Source organism: Eptatretus burgeri, chromosome 5 (genome assembly GCF_056783735.1).
Source record: "Eptatretus burgeri isolate ZD-2024b chromosome 5, Ebu_testis_v1, whole genome shotgun sequence".
NCBI classification, from domain to species: domain Eukaryota; kingdom Metazoa; phylum Chordata; class Myxini; order Myxiniformes; family Myxinidae; genus Eptatretus; species Eptatretus burgeri.
In genome coordinates this window covers 89,295,990-89,318,784 of record NC_140965.1, presented here as the reverse complement: position 1 = coordinate 89,318,784, position 22,795 = coordinate 89,295,990, and the positions used below count along the sequence as shown (strand labels likewise).

Here is a 22,795-nt window from a genome sequence, read left to right as displayed (position 1 = left end):
ATATTAAACCGCTGCTCACGAATCTTCACCACATGGTAGAGTTTGTCATAAGGAAGAAGCTTATTGTTTTTTTAGGTCAAAAGGTCAAAAGGCCAACATAGGCCAAAGGTCAACAGCTTAGGTGATATTTCTAAAGTCCTCAATTTTCGACCGATTGATTTGAAATTTGAAGACAATTGATATTTCAGGTCACCAAATTCAACCAGCCAATTCCTTTGAGGTCAACATGGACCAAAAAGTCAATATAGGCCCAAGGTCAACAGCTAAGATGCTATTTCTAAAATCCTCAATTTTCATCCAATTGACTTGAAATTTGAAGAGGATTCTGAGGTCACTGAATTCAGCCAGATAATTATTTTGGAGGTTAACATAGACTACAAGGTCAACAACTAAGGTGATATTTCTAAAATCCTCAATTTTTTCCCATTGACTTGAACTTTGAAGAGGATTCATATTTCAGGTTACTGAATTCAACCAGCCATTTATTTATGAGGTCAACATAAGCCAAAAGTTCAACATAGGCCAAATTTCTAAAATTGTCAATTTTTATGCGATTGACTTGAAATTTGAACTTGCATATTTGCATATTTGGTCATTAATTCAACCACCAATTATTTTTGAGGTCAAATTAGTTTTCTGGATTTTGCAAGTGTTGTGATCTGCATGACGTCTACTTCTTGTTTGTTTGTTTGTCCGCACAGAACTTTCGTGTTTTTCTCCACAACCACTTGCCGGAGTGAGACAAATTTTTCACCATGGGAGCGACTACTCATGTAATACAAGAATATACAAGGAAATTAGACACAAGTGGAAGCCATTCAGCCCAACATGCCTGTATGAACACCATACTAATTTATCAACACAAGTTCCAAAGAAGAAAATGCAAATTAAAAAAAATATATAGATATTTTTAAATCTATTTATTTAAAGTTTTTGTCGTTTTTGTATTTCTTTTTTCTTCTTCCCCTCAGGGGAGGAGGCATGGACTTGGTTAAAAACACACAACATCAACCACACAACACCCCTTGACGAGAACCCCACCAACAGCACTCTGCACACATACACACAATCACCCATCATTGCTTAAACTCCCTAAAAGTCCTGTCAACATCCCTATACCCCTCTATCTCCATAACTTCCAGCTACCTATCTAATTCTAATTTAAACTTATCTACTTTTTCTGCTGCCACTACCTTTCCAGGGAGGCCATTCCATGCATTAATGGCTAGAATGGTGGGCTTTGGATCCCAGGGTCCTGAGTTCAAATCCCTCTTGGCTGTTGAATTTATACCAGGTGGGGTTGACTCAGCCTGTCATCCTTCTGAGGTTGGCAAAATGAGTACCAGATTGCTGGTATCCTGTGTTGGAGTGGCGACCCGTCCAGGATTGTGCCAACTCGCCCAGGTGACTGCTCCAGCAGCACCGACGCTCTGCACAGTGTATGGTTCCAATGGATGGTGTTTGTATGCAAAAGTTTTTATGCAATGGATAAGGGCAAAAATATTTGACTAGTGGAATTATACACATGCGTTTAATCTTTCGGACAGGAAATCGATCTTTCATGTAATATTCTTTGAGCGCAACATGCAGGACAATGGTTTTAAATTTTAAACAGGTAAAATCTCTAATTTGACAACTACGGAAGGGAAGTAAAATGTTGGCTAAAAATATAAAAGGTAAGTCCTGCATCAAGACCACTTGGTGGTGCAAACTTTGGACCTAAGTCTTAATTATGTGGCTTTATTATTTGCAGGTGCCTTAAGAAAAAGAAGTATTTTTCACTATCATTGTATCTTACACACAACGTTGACTTTACAGTAAATGAATAGCTATGAGAAAGCGATCTTCACTTTTGCACAGTCAATTGTTATACTAACTTTCAGATAAAACAACAATTACACAATAAGCTTCAAACATTGTGCTCCTCATTCATAATTATTTATGAAGAAGTCGAGGCTTGTGATAGACCCAAATGACACTGCTTTTTTTTGTATACATCGTCATGGCTTGTGGAAGAGCTAGTATTAGTACACTGAATAGATCAGGATACAACAGGACAAAAGGAACAGTTGAGAGAGGGGGAAAACACTAACAGCAGAGGCCAAGATAGAGCCATACAATAATTGCACAATCACATAACATTATGAGAAATGGTGTGCAGGGAGAAATATGAGTTATGGTTTCAGTGAATGAAGAAGAGCTCATAGGAGTGGGCATGGGAGACACCATAAAGTGACAATGAGTAGCATTCTTGAAAGACTAAAAGGAGAAGCATGGGCCAACAGACACGGGGAATTGTTTCCACACTCAATAGCATAAGTGGGATAAAGGTGAGCATGCAGTTGTGACGTATTGAAGGTACCAAGTGTGATTTCGAAGAAGAACAGGTGTGACCTGGGGGTGGAGGGCAAAGACAGTAGGGCTGAGGATGGACGGAGGGTCGAGGTGTGGGGAGAGAACCAGATGTGAAGTCAGAATTGGTTCGGTGGAGCTTTTTATAAAATAATTTTAAGGAAAAGAGTTTTCCTTTTGGAAAACAAATCAAACATTGTTCAAACAGAATGGAATGCTTGATTTGACATGATATTCCATTGCACTTTTACTGCTGAAATGAATTGCGAAATACGCAAAGTATTGCATTTTCTTGAAGTAGCTTTCATTTTAACCATGTATAGAAATAGAGATACAAGGTATCACTTCCAGTTCATCATGTCATTTTCTTTCTCCATCACTTTACCGTCCTTCCAGAGGCAACGTGCCTGGTACACAAAAAGAGGAAATGATGATTCATCACGGATAACAAACTCGAAATGCATCCTCAAGTGCATGAGTTAAAAGGTATGTTTTGCTTTTCTGACCACTAAAGCCAAAGAGCTGCATTAGGGTGTGCTATAAACTATTTCCAGCCATGTGCATCCGTTTTACTATTATGGGCCTAATTTTAGCATTCAATAAATGTGACCTTCCAACAATCAAACATTTACTTTTATCTCTGCTTCACGCGAAGTAGCATTTAACAACTAAGATTGCATGCAAATTGCTAATGGCCACATGTTTTGCTTTCGTCGGAGTGTGTGATGCCTAATTAAGCATTACAGAAAATTGTACAGTAACACTTTGTTTATATTGGTGCACAACTCAAGGTTATATTATATGCAGGAGTTATTGAAGACAATGACAGTGAAGCAATCTGTTTTTTTTTTCTGATGCCATCATGAAAAGTTTTCCACCATGATGAGTCGAACCTCTGGCAATCCCATTGTGCAGACAGTTCGGTAGCAGTCACTTTGGGATGAATGTCGTGACTATTTTGATTTGCATTCTGAGCCTCCGTCTGTGCATTTCCTCTCTTCGGTGTTGAAATGCCATTCAGTCCTAAGGGTTCGGATTAGGGTGAGGACGGTCAGGGGTGAGTCCAAAAGGATAGGATGACACAGTTGAGTTATTGGGTTGGTGTCTGTTTGAACAGCCATTGATTTCATTGTCTCTTCGCAGTTGACAGAGAGTTGACCCATGTACTCACACAATAATCCTGCCTGCTAAACACACATGAATGCATCCTCGAGAGTGTTACTTCCCAATATTCAACATGCTACTAATGGCCTCGAGAGTGTTACTTCCCAATATTCAACATGCTACTAATGGACCTTTTAATCTCTTACCTTTCCCCATAATACACACACACACACAATGGATGGATTGCATTTCTGTCATAGGTTTACACGTACATTCTGGAGTCTTTCGGGTGCTATATTTTTTGAGGCCATCTATGTGTAATGTATGCAAATTGCTGAACATCCCCCTTCCTCCTTTGACCTTCCATATAGTTTGCATCTTCCCTCTCATTATCATCCTTTCCCTTCTCCTTCCACCACTCCCTCCCACATCTCCATAACAATCACATCCTTTCACTTTATTCGACAACTTTCCCACTGTTTGTGAGCTGACAATTTATTTTTCTTAAACTCAAAGAAAGCCCACAAGAAGTGTGTGTTCACTCTCAGGAGAACCAGAAAACAACATCTGTCTGACCTTAAGAAGGAACTTTCAAGCTTGTCTCCCACCTCTAAAACCTGGTAGCACCTTGTAAAGTCTGTCTCTGGTGTATGCCCCCCCCCCTTCATCCTCTCCTTCATTTCAAATGGCAGCATGGTCGACTCATCCCAGTTCACTAACATCCCAGTCGATCTTGCGGTGAGCGTCACACTCAACCGATTGAAACATTCAAACGATTGGAAAATGACTTGTCAAAACAGCAAACTAACATGTGAAGACGTTGCAAGCTTGCTGGAGATGTGTCTGAACAGCACGTCCTTCGTCTATGACGGTGCACATTACCGACAAATATTTGGCAGAGCTCTGGGTTCACTGGTCTCTGCTGCTGTAGCTAATTTAGTGATGGAGGAACTCGAATGACGGATGTTTGAGTCTCATGAGAATTGGCTGCCACTGTACTGGAACAGATATGTAGATGACACCATCATCATTGTGCGTGCGAACATGGTAGATCACCTACTGGAGCAACTTGGCTGGGGATTTTCCAGCATTTACTTCACAATCGAAATTTAAAAAGAAAGCAAATTGGCATTTTTTGACGTGGAGGTTTACCGAAAACCAAATGGCTCCCAAAAGACTTCGGTTCACAGGAAACCAACCTACACCAGCAGATTACTGGATTTTAACTCCTGCAACCAAATCTCTCCAAATGCAGTGTAGCACGGACCGCAGCAGCCTGGGCATGGATGGTATCATCTTCCAAAGCTGAGGCAATTGAAGAAATCAGATTAGTTAGTGGAGTTCTGATCAATAATGGGTACAACAATGGGATACTCCCCACCTTGGATGAACCCAAAATGACAGAATGGAAGGAGCCAGACACACTTGGGCACTGTGTTCTGCCATACTACCCGGTCTTTTCAGAAATAATTGGCAGGATAGTACTTGGTGCACGGATTGACGCAGCCTGCAAGCCTCTATGCACCATCCGTAATATCATCTCAAAACTAAAGGACCCAATACCAAATGGTGATAAATCTGGAGTAGTTTACCATTCATTGGTGAAACTGGAAGAAATTTGAAACAACAATTAGATGAACATGATAGATCAATTAGGCTTGGAAAAGTGACCCAGTGAGCCATAGCATGCCATTGCCTGCAATATGGCCATAAATTTGACTTTTATGGGACGTGTGTCCTACACACTACATATAACAAACAACACAGGTTGATTTTGGAAGCATGGCACATGAAGAGCCGGGAGGGTGGTCTAACTGGGGAGATGGTGGACATACCCATGCAATACACACCTTTGATGCAAATGGCAAAAGCTGGATGGTGCAAACGGCTGGACAAGGTGAGCAACAAACAACATTCAATCCCAAACACCACATCCACATGTGCACAACACCAAAGGAGAACCCCAACACTTGCACAACCAACACCTCATCAATCATCATGCCAAACCCGGACACGAAACCAGCCTTGTTCATGCTCCGGAAACACAAATACAACAAAAACAACAAGCGCACAAGTGCCCACTCACACACATACAACATCAGATCACGTGTAAGTAAAAACAAAAATAGAGCAGAGCATCCCTTCAATGATGTGATTTGACATTTGTTTTTTCAAAATGAAATTTAAAAAACACTCCTCCATTTGACCTCGGACACCAGCACGTGGCTGGAAATGAGCGGTCATATCAAAATAATAACCGGACACGTACCGAGACTCGGGGTCTATCGTGCCTGATTAATCCGGCTGCGAAGCCGGTGAAACGTTGCCTGAGACCGGGTCTGCTCTCACTTTTTTGCTCAAATTAGCGGAGTCGATCGAATTTTTACTTGTCGTTGGAAGCGCCTTCTTCTTCTTAAAAAAAAAAATATATATATATATATATATATATATATACACATACATATATAGTTACCATGTTACCAACCTAGCTGACACAAGGCAACATTAGGCAATATCTCCTGAACCTCAAGTGTTTAAGCAACCCTCCCAAACCCCAAGTCGTCAACTCCCCCCTCCAAACCCCTCCCCACCACAACTCCTCAACCCCCTCCCCCCTTGAAAGTCCTCCACCCCTCCTCCCCACATCCACTCTCCAGAAAGTCTTCAACCCATTCCCTCCCAAAGTCTCAACCTCTCCCCCAAACTCTGTCCTCTATTTGCTCCCCCCCCACATTAAAACCTCAAATCAAATCTTTGTCTTCCCCCATCCCCCCCCCTTCACTCCTCCCACTCATGAAAGTGAAAGGGCACTCTTACATTGATCACCTCATATTTAATATCATGTCACCAATATCATGAGTTTGAAGTTGTCTTACTTGGAATGTCCTTGTCATTACTTGTCAATTAACAGCCATCTCAGTATTCTCATGTATTTTGTGTCACTGACAATATTGAATTATTTGCCTTTACGACATTAGGTTAAAAAGTAGATAAATAGAATAAAACTCACTTATTGTTCTTTCCAACCTGTGCATGTTATACCTCTATATATTTACTTCACATAATATGTGAATTATAATATGTCCATGCACATGTGAAATACAGTTTGTTGATAAAATCCTGCATTTACACACCATTCATCCTTGAAAACTTGGGCACTAGATGGCATTCAAAGAATACTTACCCTGCGCAGTCAACGGTTTTGGAGATATAGAGTTGCAACGTTTTTCGGTTTTTCCAAGATGGCACCTGTACCACGTGACCTATGACATCATGATTATCTTTAAAATATTCTACAAGAGGAGGTGCTCATATGGTAAAATTTAATGTCCATCAGACCAACAGTTGCTGAGAAAAATAAATTCATAATGATCGGATAAGTTGCACTTGTCAAATTATGACGTCGTAATTAAGACACCGATGACATCATCATTAACATATCTTATTCCCCATGGGGAGTAGTTGACAATGAGCCAGGTCTCAATTTTTTTCCATGGAGTGGTTTCAGAGATAGAGGTGCGAAGTTTTTCCAAGATGGTGCCTGTACCACGTGACCTATGACATAATAATTAATCATTATATTCCACAGGCGGAGGTGCTCCTTTGGCGAAAAATTTGTGTCAATCGGACCAAGAATGGCAGACAAATAAAATTCATACTGATCAAATTAAGCATTGTACTTGTTTAATTATGATGTCAAAATTAAGGTTACGATGACATCACCATTAACATATCTTATTCCCCAAGGGTAGTACTTGACAATTAGCCATGTTCAATTTTTTTTTCCATGGAGCGATTTTGGAGATATAGAAGTGCAACTTTTTTCGATTTTTCCAAGATGGCACCTGTACCACATGACCTATGACGTCATGATCATTAAAATAAAATTCTACAGGAGGAGCTGCTCATATTCTGAGTTTTATGTCCATCAGACTAATAGTTGCAGAGGAATTTTTTTTTTCATACTGATCAGATCAAGCGTTGTACATCTCGAATGATGACATCATAATGAAGGCACTGATGACATCATCATCAACATTTCTTTTTTCCGCTTTGGGCATACTTGATAATGAGCCATGTTTCAATTTTTGTTGATTGAGCAGTCTGGGAGATATAGAGGTGTAACGTTTTTCCAAATGGCGTCCATACCACGTAACCTATGACCTCATAATTATGAATAAAAAAATTCCACAGACGGTGGCACTCCTATGGTAAAAATTTGTGTGAATTGGACCAATCGTTGCCAAGAAAATGAATTTTAAAAATTCAGATGCACATACGCATGTATGCCACATGTACACACGTGCGCAACCGAATGCCGAACCCTGCTTTTCGCTTCATGAGCACAGGGTAAAATCCAAGTTTTTTTATATTCAAGAGAGCTGTTTTTTTCCTCTGCATTATGTAAACGTACCTTCTTTGGGTGGTGTACAATTGACTGCTGCCGCAATGACTCCCAAACAAAACATGCATTCCCTCATTTCCTCTGCATGAGTTGTAATCAAAATGCACCTTTATTTAATGAAAGAAGACACGTTGTTCAGTCCTCAAATGTACACCAGAAGGTTGAAGCTTCAGCCCGATTAGGATCTTGAATCACCGAGAGAAAACACTATTGGAGGAGACCAGATCGTGACCAATGGCAAAAGTAGGTGGTGATGGTCCTTTCTTTAGAATAGCACTGCTTCACCGGAAATGTATTACATAAATCCTGTGCAAATCGTGTGAATGAAGCACAATAATTGCACTTATACTTTGCAGCAGCAATGAATCTCCAGAAAGAAAAACTGGTAAATCAAAGATGGTCTGCCAATGCCCAATTTGGTGAAGACTGGTTTAGCAAATGTAGATAAAAGGTTAGAGGACCTTTTTATAGTAGATAATAATGTAGATAAAATGTATATAAAAGGTCGGAGGTCCTTTATAGGGTTGAGCCAGAGCACGGAACAAAAGGCTTTGCACTGAGGAATATGTTACTCTGCTGCATTCCTTCGAGCAAAAAAAATGGTGGTGATTTGAATTTTTGAGGTAGGAATTGCGGGTGGTGTCATGCCAGGAAGCTCCATTCTGAACAGATGGACAGACAGAGCAACTGGTGGAGAATACACACGTCTCGTTTTTATCATTTTCTGTTCCTAACCATTCTATCGCACACGCACACGCACATGCACACACATCTCTGTCTCCATCTGTCTTCCTCTCTCACTCTTTTCTTCTCCCTCCTTTCCCATTTCTATTCCCTTCTCTCTTTTTCTTACCAACGGTTGTGCCTTTGAATAACCATGCATTTTGGCTATCGGATGAGGGCATGTGGTACATTATAGTCACTTTCGTTATGATATCATGATGCCCTTACCTGACCATATACAGGGTGCGCCACAAAAATGTAATGTGAAATTCTATTAAGTTTATAAATTGTCACAATTTTGTTTCCCATCCCATACCTCAGACTTTGAATTAAATTTCACATTTCACATGTTCAATGTTGTGAACAAAATCTTGTTCTTTCTTTACCTTTGTTTGTTTTTTTAATAGAAAAGTGTGCTTGCATAGAGAATCAATGACCTGCAAAGCTGTTGCGATAAACCTGAACAAGTCCTCGTGACATTGCACACTTCCCCTTTATACTTTTGGTTACTGATAATGCCCTGGAGAAATGTCCATTGCCTGCACTTATATGAAAAGTCGATCTGCAAGCTTCCTTATCACAATCTCTAAAGAGAAATATCTGGGGTGAAGCTAAGGAAAGAGGTTTTAATCTCTTATGAGCTTTGTGAGAGGGATGCTTTTCAATGTTAGCTATTCCATGGATATGTACTGCCATCAAGTGGCACAAAACCAGAGCACGTGTTCAACAGGAAAACACAAAACATGGATGAAAACATTTAGCTCCCGGTTGTAGTTAATTGAGCGATCTTATTTTTAAACGGCATTCTGCTTTTGCCAATTATCACAAAGCTTGCAGCAAACAAACTTGACATCTTCTGCTTATTAATGAGAAATTAACTCCTTTTAATTCCCGTGGTTTTCTCAAAGCCTTACTGATATGCACTGCAATTACAATCTATTTTAAGGTGAAAAGAAAACTTGCACTGGATTAAAGCAAGGTGCTTCAAATAACTATTGGGATGACAAAAAACACCACGAGGGCCTGTAAAAACTTGTAAAGGACAGAACCGTAGAATTCAGTAGCTGCAGGCAAAGTAATACCGGTGAAGCAAGTATGGATATTTGGTTTTGCACATATAATATAATTCTACATATACTCGTACTTGCCACTTTCAATGAAAAACTAAAAATTAAACACAAAATTTGGAATTGTTCTTTTGTCTTTTGAAAGATTTATTTACAACCGATGTGTCTTAATGATTGGACAATATGTTTTGATGTCATTCAGCATTCTTCCAGGAAATGTGGACATGTGCCTGCTTGTAAGCATCTTCACAATTTAATAAGAAAGAATATAATGCTTCACTTGAAAGGGAAATAACCTTACAAATATTGACACAGTAACAATGTGAATTAGAACATGTTGGAGGTGATGTGTAGAATCGCCTTCCCCAAGGTAAACCGCAATGCCCTGCTTGAGAGATAATGCTGCTTGATGTGTGATGATGTAATGTTTGCACATAGTCCGTCATCCAGGCCAAGGATTTTGGGATGGACCAGACAACTCTTTCTATACTTTGCAGATCACAATTTTATATTAGTTTGTGGCTGTGGATTCAGAATCAATAGGCCTGCTCAGCCATCTGTCTTGCGAAACTACCAGAATAGTGGCTTGAAGGTTGGTACCCAATTGTAAAATAGGTGCGCTTTTCGGTTTCGCTTGTTTACCGAATAATGCCGATAACTACATAATAAATGAAGATAACAATCTGGGAAACAAATATATAAAAGAAATTTTATATCCTCTTTCATTTGGTGACCTAATAGTTGACCTCTGATGAACTTGAGAGGTCAAAATTAGGTCATTTTAGTCATAAAATCATTGAAATTGTTTATGATACTTAAACATTACATTTTCATTTTAATCTCAGCCTTCATTTAAAATTCAAAATCTCTGGTATGAATGCCTAATGGTTGTCCATTTCATATATTTTCAGAAAACCTCTTGGGGCTATATGATGGATGATGGATGCAAGAGGAAACGGTGTTTCACCAAAAATCACCAAAATTGTTTATTAAACCCAAAATTATCAGTTCAGTTCATTTTATTGTTCCATATTATATCTTGTGAACATTAGTTTAGTCAACAGTTGATATCATCATCATGCATTGATGCAGAAGTAACAAGAATAACAAAATAATAAAGTAAGAATACATGTTCTTGAACAATACAAGACTGATTCACCATCAGGGTGAAAAACGAAGGAACCTAATGCAAAGCAAAGCTTGTATCATCGCTCGTTCTCGAAAGTATATGATCCAGTCGAACAATACATTTTGTAACATCAAAATAGTTTAACAGTGCAACCAGTAGTTTGTAGCAACAAGTCTACTCATCGTCATCAATTATTTGAGCATACTCGTTTGGATTTGATGAACATTTACATGCAACGAAACATCTCACACCAGCAGGAGCAAAAGAGCAATTAATTTTTGCACTTGCTGTTGTCACACTGGCGTTTGTGCTTTCGATTGGCTATTAAAGGCCTGGGTCGTTTATCCATCATGATGGGAACCAACTTTAAAGCAAGTTTAAAGGATAATTCTAAAGGGTAGTTTAAAGGGTAATTCTAAAGGGCAGTTTAAAGGATAATTCTGAAGGGTAGTTTAAAGGATAATTCTAAAGGGGAGTTTAAAGGGTAATTCTAAAGGGGAGTTTAAAGGATAATTCTAAAGGGGAGTTTAAAGGATAATTCTAAAGGGGAGTTTGAAGGATAAATCTGAAGGGTAGTTCCAAAGAGTAATTCTAAAGGGTAGTTTAAAGGGTAATTCTAAAGGGGAGTTTAAAGGATAATTCTGAACGGTAGTTTAAAGGGTAATTGGGAAGGGTAGTTTAAAGGGTAATTCTAAAGGGGAGTTTAAAGGGTAATTCTAAAGGGGAGTTTAAAGGATAATTCTGAACGGTAGTTTAAAGGGTAATTGGGAAGGGTAGTTTAAAGGATAATTCTAAAGGGGAGTTTAAAGGATAATTTTAAAGGGTAATTCTGAAGGGTTTTTTAAAGGATAATTTTAAAGGGTAATTCTAAAGGGGAGTTTAAAGGATAATTCTGAAGGGTAGTTTAAAGGTTAATTGGGAAGGGTAGTTTAAAGGGTAATTCTAAAGGGGAGTTTAAAGGGTAATTCTAAAGGGGAGTTTAAAGGATAATTCTGAACGGTAGTTTAAAGGGTAATTGGGAAGGGTAGTTTAAAGGGTAATTCTAAAGGGGAGTTTAAAGGGTAATTCTAAAGGGGAGTTTAAAGGATAATTCTGAACGGTAGTTTAAAGGGTAATTGGGAAGGGTAGTTTAAAGGATAATTCTAAAGGGGAGTTTAAAGGATAATTTTAAAGGGTAATTCTGAAGGGTTTTTTAAAGGATAATTTTAAAGGGTAATTCTAAAGGGGAGTTTAAAGGATAATTCTGAAGGGTAGTTTAAAGGTTAATTGGGAAGGGTAGTTTAAAGGATAATTCTAAAGGGGAGTTTAAAGGATAATTCTAAAGGGTAGTTTAAAGGGTAATTCTAAAGGGGAGTTTGAAGGATAATTCTGAAGGGTAGTTCCAAAGGGTAATTCAAAAGGGAGTTTAAAGGGTAATTCTGAAGAGTAGTTCCAAAGGGTAATTATAAAGGGTAGTTTAAAGGGTAATTCTAAAGGGGAGTTTGAAGGATAAATCTGCAGGGTAGTTTAAAGGGTAATTCTAAAGGGTAGTTTAAAGGATAATTCTAAAGGGTAGTTTAAAGGGTAATTGGGAAGGGTAGTTTAAAGGGTAATTATAAAGTGTAGTTTAAAGGGTAATTCTAAAGGGGAGTTTAAAGGATAAATCTGAAGGGTAGTTTTAAAGGGTAATTCTAAAGGGTAGTTTAAAGGATAATTCTGAAGGGTGGTTCTAAAGGGTAGTTCTGAAGGGTAATTCCAAAGTGTAGTTATAAAGGGTAAATCTAAAGGGTTCTAAAGGGTAATTCTTTTGGGTTTCATTAGTTTCTAAGCTTTGCCTATTTCATATTAAAAATGCCAAACTGAACCACTTCCTTCAGACATGGGTGCAATTTTTTTAAAGCAATGGCAAAAGAGCAAAGAAAATTACTCTTTTTCAGGATTTTTCTGAGCAACCACAAATACGATGGCAGTGAAATTTGCATAAGCATCTGCAAATTCTGACCTGGAACACTTTTCAAAAACAGTGATAGAGAGACCAGCCTTCATTAATGCTTCCCGCACCGTGGCCTCACTGAGTGTCAAACAATAGAAACGCTGGTTTCCAATCTGATAAAATGTCTCATCTAACACGACAACCATTATCAAATGGCCACCAGCCTTCATGAGCCCAGCAAGGCGAGCCACAGCTTGATGATACTTCTCAATATCCATGCAAGCACACTCAAGGCATAGGGTAGTCAGGATGCAGTCAAATGTAAGATCTATTCCGCACACTGGAGGATCTTGGTTGACGTCACATGGAAGTACAGATTGAACTTTCTTTCGCAGCCGCTCAGACTTTGACTCACATGTGTCTCCATTTGCCTCCAGGTCACACACATACTGGATGATTGGGCTCCAGTTCAAAGCTTCAGGTGAGTTGTCCAGCCAAAGGCGCAATTCATTTCTGTTCAACTCTATGAAGTCTGACAGGTAGATGTCATCAAAAGCCTCACCTGCAGAGAGTATTTGGTAGATACTTGGTCCAGATCCCACGTCCAACAAGCGTTGCCCATGCAGACCTGAGTGGCTAAACACCTGATGGATATAATAAAGACAAGGTACATCACATGCAAAAACATGCATTTGCTGTTACCCTTATTTTCAGTAAGCATGTGTTACAACCATTCTTGTCATTAAAATCCTCCATTAAAATCCTAAAATCCTTAAAACTCACTCACATGGATGTTTCTTTCATTGAAATAATTTTTTTTAATCAGTTGTAATTATTTATTTTTTATACAAAATTAATGCTTATCGAACATTGGGATGACATGGAGTGAATGGGCAATGTTGTTACATGAGCCAAAAGGAGCAGCCACTGCTCCTAAGAAAAATAAGTGAAGACCACACCAACGGCCCTTCTGTTACAGCTGGACAATTCTCATGATAATGTTGCTCCACCCACAATCAAGCCTCTATATTGTATATTACTGTGATGACACAGCAAGAAAAGCTTAGTTATTAAACTGGATTTGTACTATAGTTCATCAAGCACAGATTACCAAGCAAGATGTACTCTTAAATACCCTGACGATTCTTGCGTAAATGTTGAAGCCTGATGTCCCGAGGCTAACCCCAACCCATTTCCACCACACCCTAAACACTGCCTGCACTCATTCCACCATCACCATTGCCAATACTCACTCCACCCTCACCATTGCCTGTACTCATCTCGACTTAATCGCTGCCTGTATTCACCACACCCCTCACCACTGCCTACACCCACCCCTCCTTTATCACTGCCAATCTCCTCTACAGACTCCATCCACAAATGTAACCAACATTAATATACCAATTTTTCACACTTTGTTCTGTCCTTAAAAATTGCTATGTTCCCCGACCCTCCTGGAACAACCCTCAGCTGTGCCATTTTTACATACTTCCTACAGCAAGGAGCACATTCTGTCTCTGATACTGATACTGCCCCCATGAAATATTTGTAGAATGTTCCAACCATCATTTTACGACCTTTTTGTTACCTGCACTGCTGACCAACTAATCCAATCCCAAGATACAAAAACGTCCTTCATAACTGAGAGCGGAATGACTAGCCACTATAAACGAGTCAGCTGTTAAATAAATCTAATACACATACTTGCTAATCCACCATAAACACAAATGCAACCTTAAGCAATAAGAAATACACCATACTTTTCACCAAGTCACAATAGCAAATAATTAAAACAAAAGCAATAACAACTTAGCTATTCTGCCATTAGGAACGCTGACGTCATTCATGAGCTTTTGTTTGGACCAAGCTTTTTTCGATTCAAGCTGGTTGATTAATGGACTGGCATTATGAGTCAAATGTCCTCATTTTTCCAGGTATATTTAATTCACTGTTGGCAGGCACATCATTGACATTTTCAAGTTGTAAAACCTTCACTTTATAAATCGTCAAATATATATGATCCAACTCAAAGTCAACAAACAGTATATGGGCCCTCATTGTGTTCAACAAACTCACCTGATGCAGCATCTTCAGCGCCCAAGGCAGATAGTTGCCCTCCTGCGGTCTCTGTAGACCTCGAAGGTTACTCCTGAAGTATTCCCGAGGTTTGAAGTGCGACTTATAGCCCTCACCTGAACATTCTTTGGCCATGGTGCTGTGTCGCGACATACGGTATGGGCTACGTGGTGAATTTGGTAAAAATTCTTCTTCTTCTTTTTACCTGCCTCTTGTTGGTGTTATTGTTGTTATTGTTGTTGATGCTGTTGCTGATGGTTTCTACATTATTTTTCTGAATTATTATATGTTGTTGTTACTGTTGCTGCTGCATTATTTTACAGTTTGAAACTATAACATATGTCAAATAACTTGACTGTCGTTTTAAACTTTACCATTTATACCTGAGATAAAGAATGCTATGGGATTAAAACAAATGGGGCAGAAACAAACAACATTTAGATCAACCTACTTTGTATATTCTTTACATACAATAAGTTACATTCTGCAAATTATTGCAGTTTTAAACTAGAACGGCACTCGGTGGAGTGCATACCTCTGCCACACAAGAAGTTACATTCTGCAAATTATTGCAGTTTTAAACTAGAACGGCACTCGGTGGAGTGCATACCTCTGCCACACAATAAGTTACATTCTGCAAATTATTACAGTTTTAAACTAGAACGGCACTCGGTGGAGTGCATACCTCTGCCACACAATGCCTGATTCAGCAGAACATATCGGATCCAATACATTTTTGAAATATCATGCTATACAGTGGGGAGAACAAGTATTTGATACACTGCCGATTTTGCAGGTTTTCCCACTTACAAAGCACGTAGAGGTCTGTAGTTTTCATCATAGGTACACTTCAACTGTGAAAGACGGAATCTTAAACAAAAATCCTGAAAATTACATTGTATGATTTTTCAATAATTAATTTGCATTTTATTGCATGAAATAAATATTTGATACATCAGAAAAACAGAACTTAATATTTGGTACAGAAACCTTTGTTTGCAATGACAGAGATCAGACGTTTCCTGTAGTTCTTAACCAGGTTTGCACAGACTGCAGCAGGGATTTTGGCTCACTCCTCCATACAGATCTTCTCCAGATCCTTCAGGTTTCGGGGCTGTCGCTAGGCAACACAGACTTTCAGCTCCCTCCAAAGATTTTCCATTGGGTTCAGGTCTGGAGACTGGCTCTGCCACTCCAGGACCTTGAGATGCTTCTTCTGGACCCACTCCTTAGTTGCCCTGGCTGTGTGTTTCGGGTCGTTGTCATGCTGGAAGACCCAGCCACGACCCATCTTCAATGCTCTTGTTGAGGGAAGGAGGTTGTTGGCCAAGATCTCACGATACATGGCCTCATCCATCCTTCCCTCAATACGGTGCAGTCGTCCTGTCCCCTTTGCAGAAAAGCAAAGACTCCCAGACTCTTCAGGTCATTGACCAGGTCCTTCCATGTAGTTCTGGGCTGATCCCTCACCTTTCTCATGATCATTGAGGCTCCACGAAGTGAGATTTTGCATGGAGCCCCAGACCGAGGGAGATTGACTGATATCTTGAACTTCTTCCATTTTCTAATAATTGCGCCAACAGTTGTTGCCTTCTCACCAAGCTGCTTGCCTATTGTCCTGTAGCCCATCCCAGCCTTGTGCAAGTCTACAATTTTGTCCCTGATGTCCTTAGACAGCTCTCTGGTCTTGCCCATTGTGGAGAGGTTGGAGTCTGATTGATTGAGTGTGGACAGCTGTCTTTTATGCAGATAACGAGTTCAAACAGGTGCAGTTAATACAGGTAATGAGTGGAGAATGGGAGGGTTTCTTAAAGACAAATCTAACTGGTCTGTGAGAGCCGGAATTCTCACTGGTTGGTAGGTGATCAAATACTTATTTCATACAATAAAATGAAAATTAATAATTTATAAATCATACAATGTGATTTTCAGAATTTTTGTTTTGGATTCTGTCTTTCACAGTTGAAGTGTACCTCTGATAAAAATTACAGACCTCTACGTGCTTTGTAAGTCGGAAAACCTGCAAAATCGGCAGTGTATCAAATACTTGTTCTCCCCACTGTATATCGTTTTGGCCCCATCCCTCAATGGTGAAGAATCACTTTAAAAATTAAATAATTATCCTATCCAGATCTGGATTCGGATCTTCACCAAAATCGAATCACTTCATCCTTGTCAAACATCCAACGTGTCCAACAAGTTTCGGCCGAATCCATCCACAAAGTTTTGAGATATCATGCTATATGTATATCGTTTCAGCCCAATCTCTCAATGCTGAAGAATCACTTAAAAAATTGGTAGTTTCACCAAAAAAATTGGTAGATTTAGGGAGGTGAAACAACTTTTAATCCAGGCAATGATCCTGGATTTAGGTAGTTTCACCAGAAGGGGGTTGATAATGGACCAAGTGTGCCCTGCACACCATGTGGATGAAGCATGGAAAGAGTAGAGGGTGCAAGACCAGAATGGAGGTGGTAGAAGACAGAGAGACCACCGACTCAGCTTCAACGTGGGAGATACTGATAATCTTGAAGGCCTTGCTTTCCATGGTCTCCAGATGAGCAAGATGTGAGGCAGGGAGCCAGCCCAGAGGGTAGATCAATACTCCATCAAGCTGCAGCCTTGTTTGTGGGTATGAGTTCAGGTGTGCCAAGGAAGGACTTTGTACGATTTGGGGTGCCCAGTCGGAAGATGGCTCTGTAGGCCAATTTTGAAATGTGGTTTGCCCAAGAAAGGTCATGGCTGAAAGTGAGATCCAGGAGTTTGAATGACTGAACTTCCTCAAAAGGATTGTAAAGAAAGTAGATAGGAGGGTTTGCCAGATGGTCCTGTCAGAGAGAGATCAGGAATGTGTGAAATTTGTATGGATTGAAAGACATTCCAAGTGTTTGACCAGCTTGTAAATGTGTCAAGGTCTGAAGAGAGGGAAGAGTCTGCAGCCTGCCTGTCTGAAGGAAGAGGAATGTCACGGCAGATGGTGGAGTCATCAGCAAATGGATAAAGGGGATTTTCCAGAGTCAGAGAGATCATTGATGAAGATTAGGAATAGGACTGGGTCCAGAACACTGCTTTGGGTTTCTCCAGCCATGAGAGGTAGAGGAGATGAAAGGATTCCGTTGAGTAGCACATGGCTATGAGAGTAGAGGAAGTCAGTCATCCATTTGTGGAGTTGGCCTTGAATGCCATAGGCAGAGAGTTTGGCGAACAAGGCAGGATGCCAGACTGTATCAAAAGCACGAGATATGTCCAGAGAGACGGCCCTGATCTCATGTCTGACATTGACAGCCTCCATCCATTGTTGGGTGAGTAGGATCATATCCAAGGTGGAGTGATCTGAGATGGTTGTTGGAGAAAAGGAATAAGTTCATATCAACTGCGATGATGGATTCCATGACCTTGCTGATGATTGGAAGTAAGCTAATAGGTCTGTAGTTCAGGGGATCATTTTTTGCACCTTTTTATGTAATGCAGAGATATTGGTGGATTTTCAAGCAGATGGAAGATGACCTTAGGCTAACGATTGGCTGAAAATGGCAGAGGATGTGCAAGAGCAGCAGAACAAGTTTTTAGGAAATGTGAGTTGATGCTGTCCAACCGAGTAGCATAGTTTGAGTCGAAAGTTGAAATTTGAGTGCGCTTACAATAAACTTCAACACAGGAAGAGGCTATTAGGTAAATCAAGCTTGCACAATGGTTTCCAATCTTTGGTCGTTTATACATGCTCTATCTTTTTGAAATGCTGAGCATCAAGCAAGGAAGTAGCTAGCACATATGTGTCTTGGTGTAGAATTGTCTTTGTCATTTTAGGAGTGCATGACTCACCTTGTTGTTTTTTTGTTGTTGTGTTTATATGTTAAGGGTTTATTTTCCTCCTTGGACCGGATGTTGTAATTGTTTACGACACAGAGGGCGCTATTTGGCATGTGTCAGTCCTTCCGGTGCACAACATTGGAAACGGCATGACAAGAAGGAAGCCATTTTGTGCGAGTGGTGGGTGTTAAGATTTGCACTGAGTCAGGGATGTACATGTGGTCTCCTGGTGGATGGACTCTGTTGACTGACGCGACCGCGTGTGATGGAGTGTTCTCTTGGTTTCCTTGCTGTGCTGAACCATTCGGCGTGAAGCTTTTTGTTCTTCGACTTTAAGAAGATTTGCCAGTCATAGTGGCACTGTCGGCCCACGGGTGCTGGTCAGTGTGTCTCTTAGGCTTCATGTAAATATGTTTTATTCATGATAGTTGTGATTTAGCCTACTTGTGAGGGAATTGTCAAAATATTGAAACAGTATACAAAATCCAATTCCAGCCATGTGATACAAGTGTTAGGACTTGCATTAGAGGCTGACTAACCTCACCAAGTTCTGCATGCATTGCATATGCTCGCGTGTGTATTACTTCATCGTAAAGTGTTAAGGCTCTGTTGGTCGTATGTAATCAAGGCTGGCCGTGCTGATATATTGTTATAGTAATGGACACAGTAGGTTTATCTAAATAATAATACACAAAAAGTACACAGTTAACCAAAATATACTCCCTCCCCGCTGCCTTTCACATGCCGCAACATGTCCAGATGGACCGGGGGGCCCGCTCGCTACGGAGTAAGATATTTCGATTTTCGTGTTGCGGTCGTCGTCCTCGGTGTTCGACTGGAATCTGCTGCGGTGATCCACTACAATCTATATTGACTGAAATCTGCTGCGGTGATCCATTACAATCTACTAGAAACATCCGCTGCCTCGGAGAGCTGCAAGGGAGTGTTTCTTTCTCCCAGACAAGTTGCACCACTTGCAGGAGTTTGATTTATTATTTAGTGATAACATCCAGTTTTCAAGTTATTCTGTCCAGCGATTTATTCTGTTAATGTTTTCATACAGAGATTCTTCCATCTATCTTTATAATAATACGCAAAAACAACAAGGGGGGGGGGGGTTGCCGTAGACTGTGCACGGGTGCACGGTTAACCCAAATATACTCCCTCCCCATTGCCTTTCACCTGCTGCAACCCATCCCGATGAACCAGGGACCCCACTCGCTACGGAGCACGATATTTCGATTTTCATGTTGCGGTCCTTGTCGTCAGTGATCAATTGAAATCTGTTGCGGTGATTGCCATTGCACCACTGGTGCGTCCCATTTATCTGTTTGCTGATTATCGCGACAGACAGTGTGTGTGTGCGTGTGTGCGTGTGCGTGTGCATGTGCGTGTGCGTATGCATGTGCGTGTGTGTGTGTGTGTGTGTGTGTGTGTGTTTGTGTAACACAATAACCATATCACAATATGCATGTAGTGTACTGGATAACACATGTGAAAATTGGGGTTTCGAGTCATGGAGAGATTCAGTTACATTGGCAGTGATATTCATGTCTCCACATGCTGTGAGCCAGAGGTCAGTAGAAGTCTGGGTCGGGCCTGGGGAGTCATGGATTCACTGGATCATGGAGTGTAGCGCTGTCTGTACCTGTGCAGGAGGATGAAAGTCTGAGTATTCAGGTCCTTGGTGCTGCCATCATTCTTGCTCTGCAGATGTGAAACTTTGAGTCTGACCAGGGATCTCAGATGGAGCCTTAACTCCTTCAGTTCCAGGTATTTTTGAGAATCCTACGCTATCCATGGTCAGACTTTGTATCCAATGAGCAGTTGCTGAGAGAGACCCAAATGAGATTTGTTACCTGCATAGTCTGTGAGCGTCAGCTGCAGTTGTATGGACATGTGGCTCGTTTTCCTGATGCTGATCCTGCTCACCAGATTCTCTCAGCGAGGGAGTCTCATGAGTGGAGGAGGCCAGTGGGCCGACCACATGCCTCGTGGTTGCAGCAGGTTTATCGGCATCTCAAGGAGATGGGGATGGGCCAGGCATCTGCCTGGGGGATGGCCAGACGGAGGCCCCTGGAGTACCAGTGGAAAGTGGACGCAGTGAAACGCTGCTCCAGCACATGCTCCCAATACCTGATCTGACCTGAGATGGGTAATATAACTTGTTGATTACTTTAATGGTGCACATATTCATAAACAGTGTCCTCGACATCATTACAGCGTGCAATTACTTCATATAGCAGGTGTCATTACATTGTAACCGTCTCATTGCAGCATTGGCTATACTATGGATATCATTTAATGGATGTTCCTCAGGTCAGGTATGGGAGCATGTGCCAGAACAGCGCGTCGCTGCATCCACTTTCCGCCGGTACTCCAGGGGCCTCCGTCTGGCCATCCCCCAGGCAGATGCCAGGCCCATCCCCATCTCCTTGAGATGATGGTCAACCTGCTGCAACCATGAGGCACGTGGTCGGCCCACTGGCCTCCTCCACTCATGAGACTCCCTCGCTGAGAGAATCTGGTGAGCAGGATCAGCGTCAGGAAAACGAGCCACATGTCCATAAAGCCGCAACTGACGCTCACGGACTATGCAGGTAACAAATCTCATCCGAGTCTCTCTCAGCAACCGCTCGTTGGACACAAAATCTGACCAGCGATAGCCAAGGATTCTCCGAAGAGCTCTAGTACCAAAGGAATTAAGTCTCCATCTCAGATCCTTGGTCAGAGCCCAAGTCTCGCACCCATAGAGCAACACTGGAATTACCAAGGACCTGAAGACTCGGACTTTCGTCCTCCCGCACAGGTACCGGCAGCGCCACACCCCATGATCCAGTGAATCCATGACTCCCCAGGCCCGACCCAGACGTCTATTGACCTCTGACTCGCAGCCAGCAGAGACATGAATATCACTGCCAAGGTAAGTGAATCTCTCCACGACCTCAACATCCTCACCACAAACAGACACAGACAGGACAGCAGCATCCAAGATGTCACCGAAAGCCTGGATCTTAGTTTTGACCCAAGAAACCCGTAATCCCAACGGCTCAGACTCCTCATTCAGCACCTCGAGGGCCCCCAAGAGGATGTCTAGAGTCTCCGCAAAGATGACTGCATCATCTGCAAAATCAAGGTCCGAGATCTTGACATTGCCAAACGATGCACCGCAACTTGATCTCTCTGACATCCTCCCTAAAATCCAGTCCATACAAGTGCTGAAAAGTGTGGGGGCAAGTACACATCCCTGACGAACTCCAGTAACAACTGGAAATAAGTCAGAGATGGTACTACCACACTTCACAGCACTCTCAGTACCAGAGTAGAGTTCAGACATCAGATCGATCAGTTTTGGTGGCACCCCACGAAGACCAAGAATCCTCCAGAGGACATCCCGATTCACTGAATCAAACGCTTTACAGAGATCAGCATAGGCTGCAAGCAGCCCCTGCCGAAACTCTCGTCTGCGTTCGATGAGGACACGAAGTGCAAGGATACAGTCAATCGTTGACCTCTTTGGTGTAAAGCCTGACTGCTCTGGACGCTGGTGCTCAAGCAGATGGTGGCGAACCCGATCAAGAATTATCCGGGCAAAGACCTTGCCCGGCACTGAGAGCAGCGTCACCCCTCGGTAGTTGTTGCAGTCTTGGCGATCACCCTTCCCTTTCCAGAGAGGGACAACAAGGCCCCTCTTCCAGTCTGTTGGGATGATGCCTGTGTTCCAGGCAGAGCACAAAACTGCATGCAACGACACGAGTGCAGCATTTCCACCAGTCTTGAGAATTTCAGCATGGATGCCACAGATCCCTGGAGCTTTGCCCCGTTTCAACTGGTTCACCGCAGCCCATGTTTCCACAAGTGAAGGTGGACCACAGTTGATTCGAGGGTCAGCAACAGGGATTGTAACACCCTTGACATCCAACTCGACAGCTGGGGGATCAGCCTGGTACAACCGCTCAAAGTAACCGGCCCAGCGGGCCTTCACTTCAGACTCATCTGTCAAGAGCCTACCACTCTCTTCTCGAACTGCAGTGCTCCGAGGGATGGGCTTGGATGAACGTAATGCGCGAATTCCCCTGTAAGCGGGACGAGAATCACCTGTCCACAGGTGATGCTCTACCCCCTCACAGATTCCTCGCACATAGGCCTCCTTGTCCACCCTTAGTGCACGTACAGTTTTACGCCTCAGCTCCCTGAACAGCTCAGCTCTGCCATTC

The 22,795-nt window shown here is 41.6% G+C and overlaps 1 protein-coding gene and 1 long non-coding RNA gene across 2 annotated transcripts; one reads left to right on the top strand and one right to left on the bottom strand.

Annotated features, from left to right (window-relative positions):
• The first annotated feature begins 2,214 nt into the window (after positions 1–2,214).
• On the top strand, positions 2,215–10,764 carry LOC147026929 (uncharacterized). The gene is made up of 2 exons (XR_015058565.1): positions 2,215–2,838; positions 10,563–10,764. It is a non-coding gene; the product is annotated as an uncharacterized LOC147026929 (long non-coding RNA).
• On the bottom strand, positions 10,613–15,042 carry LOC147026928 (nicotinamide N-methyltransferase-like). The gene is made up of 2 exons (XM_085882830.1): positions 14,769–15,042; positions 10,613–13,336 (listed from the first exon to the last, which is right to left on the bottom strand). Exons 1-2 carry the CDS (start codon positions 14,919–14,921, stop codon positions 12,683–12,685), a joined length of 807 nt encoding a protein of 268 aa, XP_085738956.1. The 5' UTR covers positions 14,922–15,042; the 3' UTR covers positions 10,613–12,682.
• Positions 15,043–22,795: the final 7,753 nt, after the last annotated feature.